General features: G+C 46.0%; 1 protein-coding gene across 1 annotated transcript in view; it reads right to left on the bottom strand.

Moving 5' to 3' along the window:
- Window positions 1–16,332, bottom strand: part of Dock3 (dedicator of cytokinesis 3) — a 308,913-nt gene that overhangs the window by 3,335 nt on the left and 289,246 nt on the right. The window contains exons 46-52 of the mRNA XM_052189224.1: window positions 16,180–16,296; window positions 12,957–13,078; window positions 11,613–11,751; window positions 10,943–11,090; window positions 5,138–5,256; window positions 4,086–4,173; window positions 343–425 (exon numbers count right to left, since the gene is read on the bottom strand). Coding sequence (XP_052045184.1) covers window positions 343–425; window positions 4,086–4,173; window positions 5,138–5,256; window positions 10,943–11,090; window positions 11,613–11,751; window positions 12,957–13,078; window positions 16,180–16,296 — 816 coding nt within the window. The remainder of the gene's footprint in view (window positions 1–342; window positions 426–4,085; window positions 4,174–5,137; window positions 5,257–10,942; window positions 11,091–11,612; window positions 11,752–12,956; window positions 13,079–16,179; window positions 16,297–16,332) is intronic.

The following is a 16,332-nucleotide window of genomic DNA, read 5'->3' as shown; positions in this document are numbered from 1 at the left end:
TAAACTATAACCCCCCTCACAGGGACATTTACTTAGCTAGTGGACTCCAGTGTGTTGAGAGCCTGTGGTATTGACAGAGCCCCCAGGTCTCTCAGTGCTCACTACACACACACTTTTGTTGCCATGGGCTGTCCACAAGACCCTCTGGTCTTCCTGTCCTCATCACATTTGTTGCAGGATGCATGGGTCATCCGCAGCTCTAGTGTGGCTCTTGCCACCCCCAGCTTCTGCCAGCTTAGGTTCTCAGGACAGAGGAGCAAGGGAGGCTGAGGTTCCTCTTGTAGGCCCCAGGGGTGATTCTACAGCAGATGAGGCGGCGGGACAGTTGCTTCAGTACATTACCTTGCGCAGCGTCCGGGCGGGCAGGGCCGGGGGGGTATCACCCAGAGGGTGGTGGAAGGCGTCAAAGTGTAGGGAGTAATGCCCTGTAAAGGGAATAGAAGCAGAGCTCAGCTGGGGGCCCTGGCACGAGTTGCACAGCAGTACCACCTTGCTGGGCACTGGGCAGGTGTGGAAAAGTCCTGAGAACATCTCACATTGAAGGCCACAGAAAACCCTTCTTTATACTGACAGTCTGCAAATTACAGGTTGCTGGGGTAAAATAATCCCATTTCATGAAGGAGGCCAAGAAAGTTGAGTGCTTCAGAGCCCATGAAACAGTAGGTCACAGGCAGAAGTTCTAGTCCGTTGGCTGGTTGATGGTAGGCTGGTGAGTGGTGTATCTGGCATAGATGGTTTTGTTGTCTTCAGCCTCCCTAGCTGGGATGGCCGTGCTGGGCTAGCTTGTAGGATCAGAACCTTCCTGGCCTCAATATTTAGCAGGCTCTTCTCTGTGGTGTGGCAGCTTTTTCCTTGGCTGAGATGGTCTAGATAGCTACTGATCTAGCCCTTGATCAGGGTTGGAGACCAGAAACTATTTAGGGGACCGGCTTACCATGCAGCAGGCTTCGGGGAGGCACTGGGGGGACCATGATGTGCCCCATGAGGGCAGACAGGAAGGGCTGGGCCTCTTGGGCTCCGCTATCCAGGCTCCAGCTGCTGGAGGCTGCTGGCACCACTGAAGGGTGGAAAGAGATGGAGTGAACGGAGGTTACTTCTTGAACTTCCCACTTCGGGAAGCTGCCCTATAGCCTGAAGCTTCTCTAGCTGTGCTCTGTGCAGCCAGCACACAAGTGGCATTCAGGCAGGCCCTGCAGGTGAAAATTGGCCAAGCAAGGCATAGAGAGATGACTGGTCAGAGATTGAAGCTGCCTATGATGGCAAGAGTAAGCTGATTTCTGAAGAGTATTTAGGATGAGGCACACTGAGAGAAAGTGCAGTAAAAACTGAACACCTCAAGTCTCTGGGATCTGTCAAGAGAAGGAAACCCAGAAGGTCCCAGGAAGGAGAGCATGTCAGCTAAGATCACAAAGAGCACAGGACAAAGAGCTCTTCTCAAGCTAAGTCAGAGTGAGGCTCTTGCACCGCTGAGAAGCAGGATGGAGCCCTGCGGTGCTGAATAGAGTAGGCCCCAGACAGAGCAATCCATCACCTCAGCACTGGCTCAGTGACAGATCTTTGTAAAAGGGGAAAGGAGCAGTGGAAAGAGTTTGTAATTTGGGGGGTTTGGCCACTCTACAGAAAAAGAAATGGAGAGCACATTTAATTGGTTCTTTCCAGAGAACAAATGCTAGCAAGAAGAAGCTAGCTTCTGTTCAGAGGCTTTGCTCTGATGGGGCTTTTTGGAAGGGCAGCCTACACCGTCCAGGTGTCTGGTATGGGCACTATTTTAAGGCAGTGAGTGGTACATAGAGGGAGCTCAAGATATCCAAAGTTTGGCTTTCTTGGTGCAGACATTCAATGGTGAATTCCAAGGTCTGATAGGAGTTGGGAGCCTGGTCTCTGAGTAGGATATGGTTCTAAGTGCTGGGCCCATGGTATTCCATGGATGGCATCATTTTCCTTCTCTTTGCTCAGGGACTAGCATGTGCTTGTTGCACAGCACAGGTAAAACTTCAGTTATAAGAACTGCTCAAGCTCCTGATATACTGATGCTAATAGCAGAAAGGAGGGCATCAGAGTCTGATGAGTAGCCACTGAGCTGTTACTTGCAAGAAAGAGTTCTGAATCTGCTAAGCATCAGATGGCTTCCTCAGGAAGCCCAAGCCCAAGAACAGGTGCTCTCTCTTTCAGCTCTCCGGGATCCAGCAAGAACTTCTTGGTTCTGAGCACCCAAACTGTCTCTTCCCCCCAAACAAGGGATGCCATTTACAATGAAAGCAACAGCTCTCAGGGAAGTAGCCACTTAAGAGATGATTGTGAGAACTTCTTCACAAGGATCTGATAATCTGACTGCAGTTGTGTCCCCAGCTCCTTAAAGAACTGCGGGGGTGGGTTGCAAAAGTTTATCCAAAGGGTACAAAAGAACTTGAGGTCAGGAACACTGTGAGGAAGAATGACAAGAAGGTCTATTCAAGATGGTGTCTGAGTGAGTCATTCCATGTCAACCAGAAGCCATAAATCTGCAGTGAGGTCAGTGGACCTTCACCATTTAGAGTGGCCAAGAGAATGATTTATCCTAGTAGAAGAGCAATACCCACTGTGTCCTGTCATATATCAGCATTAACAGATCTACAGCAGTGGCAGAAGTCCCCAGTGCACAGTCCCTGGCCAGAGGGCAGACTTGTCTGGGAGTAACTGGCAAAGAAAACCCTACAGGTGAGAGGTAGGTTTCTAAGGGGCCCTAGGTATTACCAATAGAAGTTGTCTAATCTATTGACACTAAGTGCTGACCTTGTGGTTGGGATATGATAGCTCTGGGCTCAGATTTTGTTTGGAGACACCTGTCCTTCCCACCTAGGGTGCTCATGTCCAGCTCCTTGATGCAGTATGGCTTGAGGCTTGAAGCTCTTCTGTATCCAGCTGATGTAGCATCCTGGTCTGACCACCAATACTCATTTGAGCTCAGAGCTGTGTGACTCTTGGCTAGTTTTGAGATTGAGCTGCATCTTAGGTGAGGAAAACCCATTGTTGATTCTGGCCTAAAAGGCCTATTGTTTTTGAGTCATTGGTGCAGAAATCCAAGAAGCCACTTTCTTGGGAAGTGCATCCGTGCAGTTAGGAAGGCATCTTCAGTAGGCTCTTTGTGGCTGAGCATCTGGCACTAATGCTCACTAGGAACCAAGGATTTGGACCTAGTGTTTGACACCTTAAAAAGGACACAGACTTTATCTTCTATGATAGTCAAGAGAGGAAGCAATGGCAGCGGGGACAGCAGACAGCGCTTGATAAGCAGGTGCAATGACAACAGGATGAAGGGACAGGGTCTGAGGGAGCTAACACACTAGACTGCTGGGGAGTGAATACGTACCGAGCACAACAGATGGAGTGGGGAGAGAACTATGGAGCCAAGCTCAGCCTGGACCCATTTAGGTACTGTTGTGCTAAAACTAATTCAGGTGTCTGGGGCTTCAGCTCAAGGTCATAGAGGTCAGACATTGGTTCTTATGTCAGTTGAGGAGCCCAAGGCAATATGTCAGCATCTAAAGAGCTGCGGTTTTAGGGAGAGTTTCTCAGTTGCTTGATATTGTCCAGAGGGAACCAGTAGTTACTGTCCAGAGCGGCTAAGGAATGACTGGACTCACTGAAGCACCCAGAGTTTTCCATGTGGAAACTTACTTTTGGGAAATTCACTGTAGTATATCTTTTCCATTGTTTTGGGGGGCTTTCATTGGCTACAGTTCATTCTGAGCTCCAAAGAGTTTCTGATGTCCCAAAGGGAGCATTAGGCATACTAAGCCATTAGGAAGAACCTAGGAGAGTAGATGCCCACAGCAGCCTGAGTTACAGTGAATAACTCAGGGCAGATGGCAGTTTGGCCTCTATGAGGGTGGCCCTGGAGAAATGGAGATATATAGATAGACAAACAGGATCCATACCAGGTGTGGTCAAAACAGTGAACTGAAGAAGTGGTTAGCACTATGTCTAGGTAGACAGACCTGGGCATTGGGTGGTGGCTCAGGACTGGACAGTTGGTAACTCAGGAACAAGAGTCAGACACTCAAGATGGGACAAACATGAGAGAGTTCCTAGAGTGAGGAAAGTACCTTTTTCAGCCATAGACAGATTGGGGTCACTGCAGGGTTTGCAGGCTCCAACTACTTGCTGGAACAGGGCCCGCTGGAAGTTTGGTGGCTAAGGGAAGGAGAAAAATATCAGAGTGTGAAAACAGCCAGCTACATTGTGGGAGGCAGTGTTATGGACTACAGGAGGCAGGATGGTCTAAGCTCAGATGAGAATGTCAAAGCAGTAAGAGGGCTCATGCTAAGATGTGCCAAGAGCTCCACACCAGCCCTCGGAAGTCTGTTTTAACAGTCCAGGTATATTTGAATTGGAGTACTTCCGTGGATACTTAAGACATTACCCAGATTGTCTTGTGCAGAACACAGGTGCCTTCCATTATTTTACTGTCACACCTTTCTAGTTGCCAGGGAGACCACTGACAGAAATGTTTAAAGACCTTGTCTGCCTCCTGAGCACTGATAGGTCTTAATTCTTGGACATCCAGGTTAGCACTAAGGGGAGAGAAAGCAGCACCCAAACCTGAAGTCTGGTTGTTCTGCTGAGCAGCTCCTTCTGTTGGATCTGACCTCTGCTGGCAGAAAGGTGCCACTGAGAAACTCCTGGCCCTTAGGGCCTAGGGCAGTTATGGGCTTGGAATAGAAAGGCAGGACAACCTGCACAGGGTCAAGTGCTACTGGCCGATCCACACAGGGTGTCTGGAAAGCTAAGTGTGAAGGGCAACCCTAGCAAGACACACACATCTTCATACCTAGGCTCACTGCTGCTTTCTCAAGGTGTTATGAAAGCCACTTTCTTATGCCACGCCAGAGGAATGGGGAATGAGTAGTCCAGAAAACTGGCCAGAGGTTTACATAGATACTCAAGCAAGTCTAGTCTCAACTCTGTGGCCTCATATCTGCACTGCCTTCATTTCTGGCCTTCAGATTCAGTCTCCCTCAAACCAGGAGTCCAACAGCCTTCTTACAGAAGAATGAGGGAGGCATGCAAGACTGTGCAAAGGTTTAGCAAATGCAATGAAGGAGCCCAAGCCAACACACTTGTAGCAGAGGACAGTTAGTCAGGCTAGGTCTGCTACCTGTCCATTCTCTAGGATGGCTGCTGGATACATGGCACTGCTTGGGCGGTCCCGATGTGTGGGCAACAGCAACATCATTTCCCGGGCATGTCGGTACTTATCTGGCAGAGAGGGAGAGCCTGTAACCAAGTGAGAACAATCACGAACAGATGACAAACCACAGAGGGAAGGCTCAGTGGCCACGTATCCTTAGGACCAGGGAAGGTGTCCCTCACAGTTAAGAGTGAACTAACTCAGCAAAGCACGAGAGGAGTGAAGCAGATCTAGTGGTAGATGCTGAAGACCATACTTGGTATCCTGGTTGACAGAGGCTACCATCATACCCAGAGGAAAAGGGTAAGGAGAGATGAAGCCTGGTGCAGAGTTCCTGGGGTTTCTGAACCTTGTGCTCTCAGGGCAGAGGTGTGGCCTGGACACTAGCATCTTCTAGAGGACCTGTGTGGGAGCCAAGGCCAGCTTGTGACAGAGCCATAACACAAAGACAGGAGACACTTGGAATAACAATCACAACGTTCTGACTTGACATACTGGGTCTACACACACTTACCTTCTTCAAACACCAGTGGTTCTATTTTCTGCTGGTTTCCTTTTTTGGCATATCCCTTCCATATGGTAGGCTCCCAGAACCTTGATTATGCCTACTTGTTGGACCTAATGCAGCTCTTAAAGCCAGTCTATCTGGAAGCCCAGGCCCCTGCACACAGGTGGGTTTGATACTTGCCTAATTCCCTTCATAGGCATGGAACTAATCAAGAAATTGAGGCACTTAGTCCAGGCTCTTGTTGTTGGTTTTCTCAAGACAGGGTTTCTCTGTGTAACAGATCTGGCTTTCCTGGAATTTATCTGTACACCAGGCTGCCTTCAAACTTGAGATATGCCTGTGTCTGCCTCCCAAGTGCTGGGATCCAGAGTGTGTGCTACCACCACCCAGCTTCATGTCCTTTTCTATGAAGACACTGCAGTGACTCTGGCTGAGGTGCTATCAGATCTCTGAGGAACTTTCCATCTGCGGTTCTTATGGAAACTTTCTATAGAAGCAGTAGATAATGTGCTAGCTTTCCTGTGATAGGATAATATGAACAGTTGTGCAAATACACACTTTATTGAATCAGACAACAGCTTAGCCACCAGTCCCTTCATGGCAAAGTCATCTGGGCCCCAATACTTCTGGCTGATTCAGCTCTGAAAAGCTGGGCCATAAAGACTAGCCCACTGGCTTCAGCTGAGAGGTGCCTGCAGATCCTAGACAGGCTCTGAGTCCTTGAGATCCCTTGAGATTTCCTGGGTCTGTGGTGCCAGCACTGTAAAAGAATCCAAGCAAAGCAAACGCAGGCCAGTCTCCAGCCAGCTCCCTGCAGGAGTCCACTGTAGTCTAAGAAGTCCATGTCAATACAGCAAGTAACTTTTTCCAGTTATTTTGTTACTTTCCTGCTGCTGTCCTGAAAGAACCTCTGGGCAGGCTTTAGGACTTGGCCTTCAATGATAAGGGAATGTATTTAAAACATGATTATTTAAAAAAGTTAAACACATTGCTTCGTGGCTTCACTGATATTCATGTTCTGTTTTAAAATTTGTGCTTTTGAGTAATCACAAGAAGATGGATATATAAAGGAAAAGAAAAAAAAAAAGGGAAAAAACCCTCCAAACCCCACTGATTGTCTGTCTCTGCCTTTCCAGCTAAGAGACTGAGCCCCCTGGACAATCTCTGAATGTGACTATCCCAAAAGGACAAAAAATAAACATCACTTTGACATGAGCTCAGTCAAAATATGGCTCATGATACCAACTGTGCATCCATCCATCCACGTGTGCTGCCTTGATACACATGTGCTGGGCTGTGGCAGAGGAATACCCTCCTGCAGGTCTAGCAGCTCTGCTGAGGACTTACTCCAGTTGTAGTGCCCCTCTTGTGTTTTAACAAAGGAATGCTGTACATTCATTTTCTTCAGTTCAGCTGACTCACTTGTCTCTGCCCTAGGCAGCCAGTCCCTTGGTGGGACAAGGGTGATGTTAACGTTAAGACATTTAAATACCCATGAGGGCTTGTCCATTCATATGACTTTTGAACTGCTTCAGGTGTACTCCAAAAATCCTTAGGCAAGTTGCATCCTAGTGCCACTGGATTACAAATCTATTTCACAGGCTCAATCTGCCTTTTGGTCACCAGGGGGAGCCATGGACTTACAAGAATTAGACTACTTATGCAGGCCACTGGTCTCACAGAGTTCCACAGTTTAGCACAGGGTGTCATGCCGAGGAAGGACAATGATCTCATGATCTAGGAGTGAGGAGGATGACTGCACTCCAGACCTTTTCTAAGGAAGCTTTTCCCTTCACTGGTAACAATAAGACATTAATGAATGAGCAAACCACTCACTGCCTTGTTTGCCAAGGGTACTTCCATTATTACACTGCCACATTCATTTGAAAATATTGTCTTACCCTGTGATGCTGTGGGGACTTTTAAAAACCTACTTGATTTTATCCTGTGTGTGAGAGGGTGAGAGCATCTACATACCACAGTGTGTGAGTCAGTTCTTTCCTTCTACTGTGGGTATTGTGGATGGAACTCAGGTCATGTAGGCCTGTGTGTCAAGGGCTTTTTACCCACTGAGCCATCCCACTGGCCCCACACAATGTCTTCCCTCACAGGTCCTACATGGTGCTTGTCCTACAGATATCTGGGCATCTAACTGCCTCCAGTGGCCATGCATAGACTATACCTACCTATGCTGTAGTGGAACGTGGCTCCCTCCCTTCCTTCCTGCTTCTGCTCTGGCTATCAGGTCCCTGCTTTGGGCCAAGTCCTACTTAATATTCAATGCCTTAGAGAGGGAAGGGGTTTGTATCAACATTCCTCGGTGTTATATTCTGGAGTTCAGCCACTGGAAGTTTGTTTCTAAAACTGGTGATTATCAATGACTTCCTTTCTCAGATATATGTTCCTCTCCTCATGATACATCCTTTTAATTCAGAATTCTGAGAGACAACTGTTTTAAAATATGTAAGTTTTAAGAACACTTTATATTATTCAGCAACAGATAACAAAGGCAACAGAAATAAAGAGATAACCTTGAGAAATTTCCCTCTATTTCACTCTGATGTGCTTCTTAGACAAAAGCCATACAGATTCTCCACTGAGCATTCAAGAAAAGCTTTTGAGTAACCAAATCAATTACTAGTTTGCAACAGGGACAAATGATGGTGTAATGGTTAATCTTACAGCCAGTGGATTTAGGATTACCTAGGAGACAGACTTCTGGGTGTGGAGAGCTGTGAGGAGGGAACACCCAACCCATAGGCCAGAGGCCTGAGCTGAATTAGACAGGAAGTTAGGAGGAAGCCAGTGAGTGTGCCTTATCCTGCTGCAATGACTTCATACTTGGAGCCCAGATCAACCCTTCCTCAGGTTGCCTGTCAGGTATTATTTAGTCACAGCAATGAAAAAAGTAACCAGCTGCAGGTGGTACCAGCTAGCCTGAAACATCTCTGACAGCAGCCACAGCCCCGAGGAAGATTAATCAGTTTTAGAGTTGAAGAGATGGCCAATGGCTAAGAACACAAGCTACTCTTCAGAACACCTGAATCTGACTCCCGGAACTCCCAGCAGGCAGCTCACAAGTCTGCAACTCACATCCCAGGGAATCTGACATACACAGAAATGATTTTTTTAAAGCAGTGCCACAGTAATATGGAGCTATAATACCCATTAATAATTTGTGAGAATAGCCAGATAAAATGTTGGATATGGCTGAGCATATCTAGGAGCCTTCAGGTAAGGGAAACCATAAAGCCGGGGTGGTAGGTAGTACAGTCTATTTCTGCAGCTCTAACCAGGGCACTTCCTGAAAGACACTGTAGATACCAGTGTCCAGACAGTCACAGCTATGTCTTAGGCTTTCCTTCCTTTCTACTCCAAAAGCCATCTTTTAGTAGGCCCTGTTCATAACGAATAGTCCTGTCTGCTTGCAACCTTCACAGACTGTTTCCTTAAGCTTGGCCCCACTTGTCTGGATCCCTTAGTTCATGTAGAAACGCAATACTGGTAGAAGGTTGGTGAGTGTGAAGACATGTGTAACAGTCAAAGGTGATTAAATTAGTCTGTGACTGCTCTGCTGTAACCTTACCTGCTTCTCTTTACTTTGCCAAGGTTTGCATCTTTACACCAGGATACACTACATCATTTCTTTCCATTTTGTCTGCTGAGGAACTCACAGGTTTGTATACTTTGGAGAGAGCCCTTCCTTAATAAATAATACTGTCTTTCTTTGTATACAAAATAATCAGAAGAAAAAGAACTTATCCTTCTGAAGCCTGAAATCAATAGCCAGTGACTTGTTGATAGGTTTAGATCACTTTGCATGGCAAGCATTTCAGTGGGGGAACTGAGTTTTCTCCTGGGTCTTGTTTTTTACTGACATAGAAACACAATACTGGTTAGAGAGAGGTGACCCAATCCCACAAGTCTGGGTGCTGAAAATACAAGCATCCTCTAACCCAGCGGTGGGGCTGGTAGGCAGAGAGAGTGAGTGTGTGAACAGTCCCTAAGCGGCCATCACTTTTCAGGCATCATTTAAGGCATATAAACATCAATGCCAGAGTCCTCTGTGACAAATTTGATCAGTGGTAAGTAAATACCCTGGCAGACATGGAATTAAAGGCAATCAAAAGGAGATAGATTTTACGCACAAATGGAAAAATCTCCATGATGCATATAACATTTCCAGGTGCTAGCCTTCCATAGCTATAGTAAAAATAAATACTTGCTCTTAAGTAAGTGATGAAGATCCACAAGCTGGTTGTATCTAAGGTTAGACCAAATCAGTAACAAGGTCTCCAAACTGGCCCCAAACAAAACCAATAGGTAAATTGACAGTAATATATGCTGTTGTTTATTTATTACTGACCTAAGAAATCTAGAAGTTAAGAAATCTAGAAGGGAAAACTGACAATAGTAAATGCAGGTTGTTTTTACCTCTATCTTAGGTGTGCCCTAAATTTAGGCTACCCAGAACAATTCTGAGATAGCCACAAGGCTAAACCAAACTTAGATATTCCTCCTTAGTGGGTCTAACAGGTGGAGTACTGCCTGTACACTCAAGGCCTATGCCATTCCTGTAGGAAGGTGATTTGGTACCCATAATAAAAACTACACTCCATGGTGGCACCCTCTTAATTCCAGCATTTGGGAGGCAGAGGCAGGTGGATCTCTGTGATTTCCAGTAATGCTGGTCTACACATAGACCACACCAGGTAGGGACTACACAGTGAGATAACAACAAAAAACCCCAAACAAAATATCCCCCCCCACCCCCAAATCACAAAGGCATCACCTGCTCAGTACAACACACCCTTGTTACTTTTCATTCAACTAAAATCATCCCTCTCCTCTCTCTCCATTTCCCTTTTCTGGACATCTACCCAATTATAAACCTGCTTGTTCCAACATTCTGGGAATACCCATTCTGTTCCCAATCCTTCCCAAAGATTTCCATTCCTTACTGCAGCTTCTTGTAGATTTATATTACTGAACCTACCTGCTTTTTTGACTTCTAACTCAGAAAAGTTGAACTCTGTTTCCATCTTTCATCTCTCTCCTCCAGGCTGCTGGTGAAAATTCCAGCTTGCCTACCTGTTATTTTTCTCTAACTTCAAAAACTTCTTTATCAATCTACAAAAGGAATCCAGTGTCCTTTGGTGACAACAACGCCACTCTCAAAGATATAAGGACAGATGAAAGGAAGATAAATAGAGTTCACGAAACTTTGCATTCTCCTTTAGCAAGCAGCATCCTGTCATCCTTACCTCGGGTGCTAGAAGGGGCAGAGGTGATCATCTGGGATGGTGCTGAATGCGTAGAACTTAGGCTGGAGGAAGAAGGGCTTGCCTGGGACGAGGACAGAACAGAGACGTTGGTGACTGAGCCCTGGTACCTGGGGTTGTGATATGCAAGCTGCAAAGGAAGAGAGATGAGCATGTCTGAGAGCTCAGTGCTGTGAAGCTGGCAGAGACAGAGAGAGATGGCTTATGCACTCAAGTTCTTGAGGACCCAGGCCAAGTGATGGTTCCTTTATTCCAGACCCTGCTGGAGGCTGGGCAGATGGCATGCATTAAGGACGACCCACACCATCCACATGGAGCAAGACAGTTGCGTTGGCTCTATTGTGCTGCACATGGAGAAGAAAGAAGGACTTAGCTATCAGATTGCCAAACATGACGCTAATTTTGCAGAAGATCTTTGCCTTGCAGTCCATAACAACAGCTAGGTCTGAAGCTAGATTTCCTGTTTGCAAAATAAGGCATGGAAACTATGACTTGGGGTGGTATATAGAAAGAAGGCAGCCTTACTAACTATGGAGATGTGTGTTCTGAATCCAGAAACTAGAAATTTTGAGTTTCCAGCCACCAGACCAGACTCTAGAAGGGTGAGTCCTCTAGCCGTGGTGCCCTGCTCATTCTTGCCTAGCTCAGGTACCTGCATGTGGTGGTAGAGGTCTTCAGGAGCTTCACCCATAGAGTTGTCACCCATCATCATCATGTTTCCTGCTTCACTAGATGCATGTGAGGAGAGAGAGGATGATGAATGGCGGCCTGTGCCCATCAAGTTCATGGGGCTGTGAGCAAGAATAGGAAACAGGGAAGATCAGGCAATAGCCAAGAAAGCATGCTAGGCAGTAGGAGGAAAGGACAGATGTACGAAACAGTGACACCTAACCTTAGCCAGCACTTGTTCTCAGGGTTATATGGCCAATGTTCACACCAGCCTGAGGCCTAGAGGAGTTCTAAGCCTCACTTTGCCACTGCCCGAGAAGGCTTATGTGCAATCTCTTTAGAGTTAAATGGACTACAGCCTCTCAGTATGACAGCACTAGCAGTTTATCAGGAGGAATGAAAGACAGAGATGAAAAGGCAGGTCAAGGATCCTATACTCTTTCTATTGAATGTCAGTCTGAACATTGCCTAACCCAGAATATACTATTATAAGATCTGTTCTGAGAGCAGAGGCGCTTTACTGATATGAAGACACTATCAAAAGAGATATGAACTATCTATGGCTACAAGTTTCCCAACAACTTTCCTCTATCAATACTAGCAAGCCCTCTGTTCATTTGTTCTTCTTCTCATTAGCTGAGTAGCCACTCTACTGAGCTGTGTGCCGGAAAATAAATAAACCTAAGTGAGAAACTCCTTGTAGTAGATTTCTTTCCTAAACCTGGCTTCCTGTCATAAAGGCTTGAGTATTCCCACTTGAGACTTCTCAGGACAGAACTCTTGAGTTTTGAGCAGTCATTATTTGAATGCCACACCACCATCATTATTCTCTTCTTTAAAAACAATCAACAGTCTTCATTCTCTTTGGGGTCCTATCCAAAGGCACATATGAACAAGGCCCATGATGAGCAGGCCCTGACCCCCTGCTATGCCCAGGAATCCTTGCACCTCAGGTCTTTTAGCTCCACTCCTAGTATTGCCTAGACCACCTGGTTCACACCATGCACGTGTAAGCTCCTTTGTCTGGATCTCATGCCATCACTCTTCCAAACTGGACTGTTTTCTGCCTGGCAAACTCTGTCTGTCCTTCAAGACTTATCCCGATGTCCTCTCCTCTGTGTGCCCAGAGCACTACGTGTATGCTTCTCTTATGCAGGTCAGATGCTACTGACTGTCTAGTACAAGAGCTGCTTAAGGCACAGCTATGGGGTGAGGGGATAAGAGGGGACATGATTATATACAAGTACTCTCTCCAGCAATTTTCCTCTGATGCTTATCCCCCAGTCTTACCTCTCTGGAGGGAACCTTCCCAGGCCTAATGCCGTACCTGTGCCTGTGGGTCATCTTGATGTTCTCAGGGCTCATGGGGCTATGGGATGCCAGGACATTTCCTCGTGGTGTGCTGGTGCCCGAACATGCAGGACTTAGCTTATCCAAACCTGGAAACTCCTGTTGAGAAATGAATGCTTGTTCATAGAGAGCAAGGAATAGATAAGAAAAGACAGGAGAGGTAAGTTGTCTGCTTGTAAAAATGTAAGACAAATGAACAAATAAAAAGGGAACCATATGATTTACTTTTGGTTTCTTTTGGACAATCACACCTTCATTACTAATACTCCCCTAAGTCTAGACCAGATGCTATTGAGCCCCAGGGAAACTCCACTAAAGGAGTCACATCTGAAACAGGCTGAAGTGAATTGGAGTTTACAGGAGAGTGTTAACAGGCTTTCTTACTTCAGAGTACGCAGAGCAATGGCTGGGACAGGAGAGGAAGAACTTATTATTCAGCTGTCAGTCAGTGTAAATGCTTACAGAAGAACTGGTGCTGGGTTTTATTGGATTGCTAAGTGGCCTGACTCTTACTGACCTGAGTTAAGTTGCCTGTAATGCCTACTATAGCGAACCAGGAAACAAAGTGCTGATGTAAGTAACTGAAAATGGCACAGTTCTATTTTAGTATAATTAAATTCTTCTTATGCAGACTTCTTGGCAGAAACTTCTAATCTAATTTCCCACTGAGTGACAGAAAATATACTGGTCTCTGTGACAACTTTCCAGGTTTTCACAAGTTTTTCATAATATATGATGGACAAAGGCTCTTGTCTGCTGGGTATGTTTCTAAGTAGCACATTTTTCACTTTCTTCTTCCAAAGCAGGGATGGTGTTATACTGTTTCTGTAATGTGCGCAATATGGACCTGGATACATATTCGACAAGTACTTTGTGCCTTTGTTGCAGTGATCTGACTGCAGAGATGTGACAGGGAACCTCCTGTGGTGCCAAGGTCTTTATTACCTGGCTACCAGTTGGGATGAGAAGTCTGCACAGAGCAGAGCCCAACAGTGTTTGCAGGAGCCAGTGTAATGAGGTAGACGCCCCCCCCCCCCCATCAGACTCAGTGATGCTCCTCAAGTTCTTTACTTAGCACCCACCTCAGGTCTAAGGGAAGCATTTATGTTCTGCATCTCACATGAAATCCCATGGAGGACCTTCCCAGGAAGGAGACATTTTGGGAGCTATAAAATTCCTCTGGAAGTGGGCTAGTCTCTCACACTGTGACGAGCTTCTTTTCCTGTTTTGCTTTTCATGCTGTCCACTCTTGCAAGGAACCAGCTGAGGCCTGCCCTGGGAGCCTGGAGGGGACTGAAAGAACTTGCAGCATCCAAGAACAGAGCAGGCTGGTTCCAACAGGGACAAGCTCACTGAGTTCTTGGGTGGCTCAGCCTTCCCCAGACTTTATATCGCTCTCGAGGAACTTCTCTAAGGCAGCATGGCCTACGGTGGCAGCTACATTTCTTTGTTTCCCAATTATTTATATTTGGTAGCCCTCAGTAAAATGAGAAGAGAGTTTGCCAGGTAGTAGCAGGTCTCTAAGCAGGTGTGGGCAGGTAAAAGATAAGGCTAGAGCCTGTGATTGGGCAGTGGAAAAGGAAGGTGGGCTGAGAGTTTTAGAGATGGGACACAGACACACACAGACACAGACACACAGACACAGACACACACACACATATACACACACACACACAGAGAGAGAGAAAGAGAGAGAGAGAGAGAGAGAGAGAGAGAGGACAAAACAAGGAGACAAGATGGAGAAAGAGGAAGAACTGAATCCACGTGACTTGAAATAGCCACAGGTAGCTATATAAATATCATAGAAGAGCAATAGAATAATATATGGCAATTTGTCCAATCTAGGTGGGCAGTTTGTGTTTATATCAACTGAGTTTTGAGTGGTTTTTTTTTTTTTTTTTTTTTTTTTGGTTTTTTCGAGACAGGGTTTCTCTGTGTAGCTCTGGCTGTCCTGGAACTCACTCTGTAGACCAGGCTGGCCTCGAACTCAGAAATCTGCCTGCCTCTGCCTCCCAGAGTGCTGAGATTACAGACGTGCGCCACCACTGCCCAGTTTGAGTTCTTTGAGTGGATGTTTTGTGAGTTGAGAATTTACTGTTATAAATCTGATATAATTTACAATCCTCTGGAGTTTTGATTTTACTGGGTTATGGGGATTTGTGACAGCTAGCCACAGGGGGCGAATGGGTGGGAAAATTCAAGGCAGGCAAACTGCAGGAGGGAGGGTGGGGTGACTGAGGGGTTGGAGAACAGGGAAGATCTCGGCTTGCAGCTCCCAATGGGCAGGGGGAACCGTGATACTGGAGCATAAATGGCTATAGTATGGATTGGTTTTTAATTGTTACACACAACACATGGCCATTTAGGTCTGGGAGCCAGAATATTTAACAGAAAGTCTATTCTAGAAATAACTTAAAATCAGCCCTGTGGTTAAAAATTGGGTAAGGATATGATGTGACTAGGGACTTGGGAACTCAGGGCAGCCTGAATCTTATCTTCAACAGCCATCACTCCATTTTAGGGTCAGGATAAGGAAAACTGTTCTGGATTATAGGTCCCATCTATAATTAGTTCTTAGGCCAAACTTGCTATGGAGAGTAAAGAGACATGACAGCCTTAGGTAGACAATCTGGGGACTCGTGTAGTCTTAGAACTGCTGGACACTTCTAAGAGTACCAGAATTAAAGTACTTGGTCCCAAAAACTCTCTTAGATATGATCCTGGATTATAAAACATTACAGAGGAAACTAGATGGGAAGAAAGGAATTTAGAGGGAAAGAATGAAGGAGAGAATAAGAGAGGAGGTCTATACATGGGGAGAAGAAAATGGGTAAAGAGAAAAGAATGGAGTTGACAATTGGGTCTTTTCAGGTCATGCCTTTATTCTTAAGGTTCTTGGCAAGAAAAATACCCCCAAAGAAATTCCTGCATATGAGCCCTTTCTGTATGTGAAAAACTATTAGCACAGTGCCAGGAAAATGTTGTTTGTCTATGATTCTGACTCCTTCTGGGGGCAGTGAACCAATGAGTGGTTACTGAACAACTTGCTTGGGGTACAGTGCCCATTACCCTCATCTCCCCAGCCCCCTTTGGCAGTTTCTCACTCACCTCACCCTCCCTCCTACTTTTCTTTGATTGTATTATAGGTTTAGAGGGAGTGAAACCTGGCTCCAAATCTGGACAGGTATGGGGCCACTTACATGGTACAGACTGGCCCTCATCATCTGGAATTGATCAATCAGCTTCTTATGCAGAGGCCGCATTTCTGGATGCACAAACTTCTCATGAACTGCCAGCCCAACTCCAAGAACATGGACCTATGGGAATTGCCAAATGAGGTCTTTTGGTTACGC

Source organism: Apodemus sylvaticus, chromosome 7, assembly GCF_947179515.1.
Source record: "Apodemus sylvaticus chromosome 7, mApoSyl1.1, whole genome shotgun sequence".
Classification (NCBI taxonomy): Eukaryota; Metazoa; Chordata; class Mammalia; order Rodentia; family Muridae; genus Apodemus; species Apodemus sylvaticus.
Note: the sequence above shows the minus strand (reverse complement) of the source record. Positions and strands in the feature narration are given on the sequence as shown.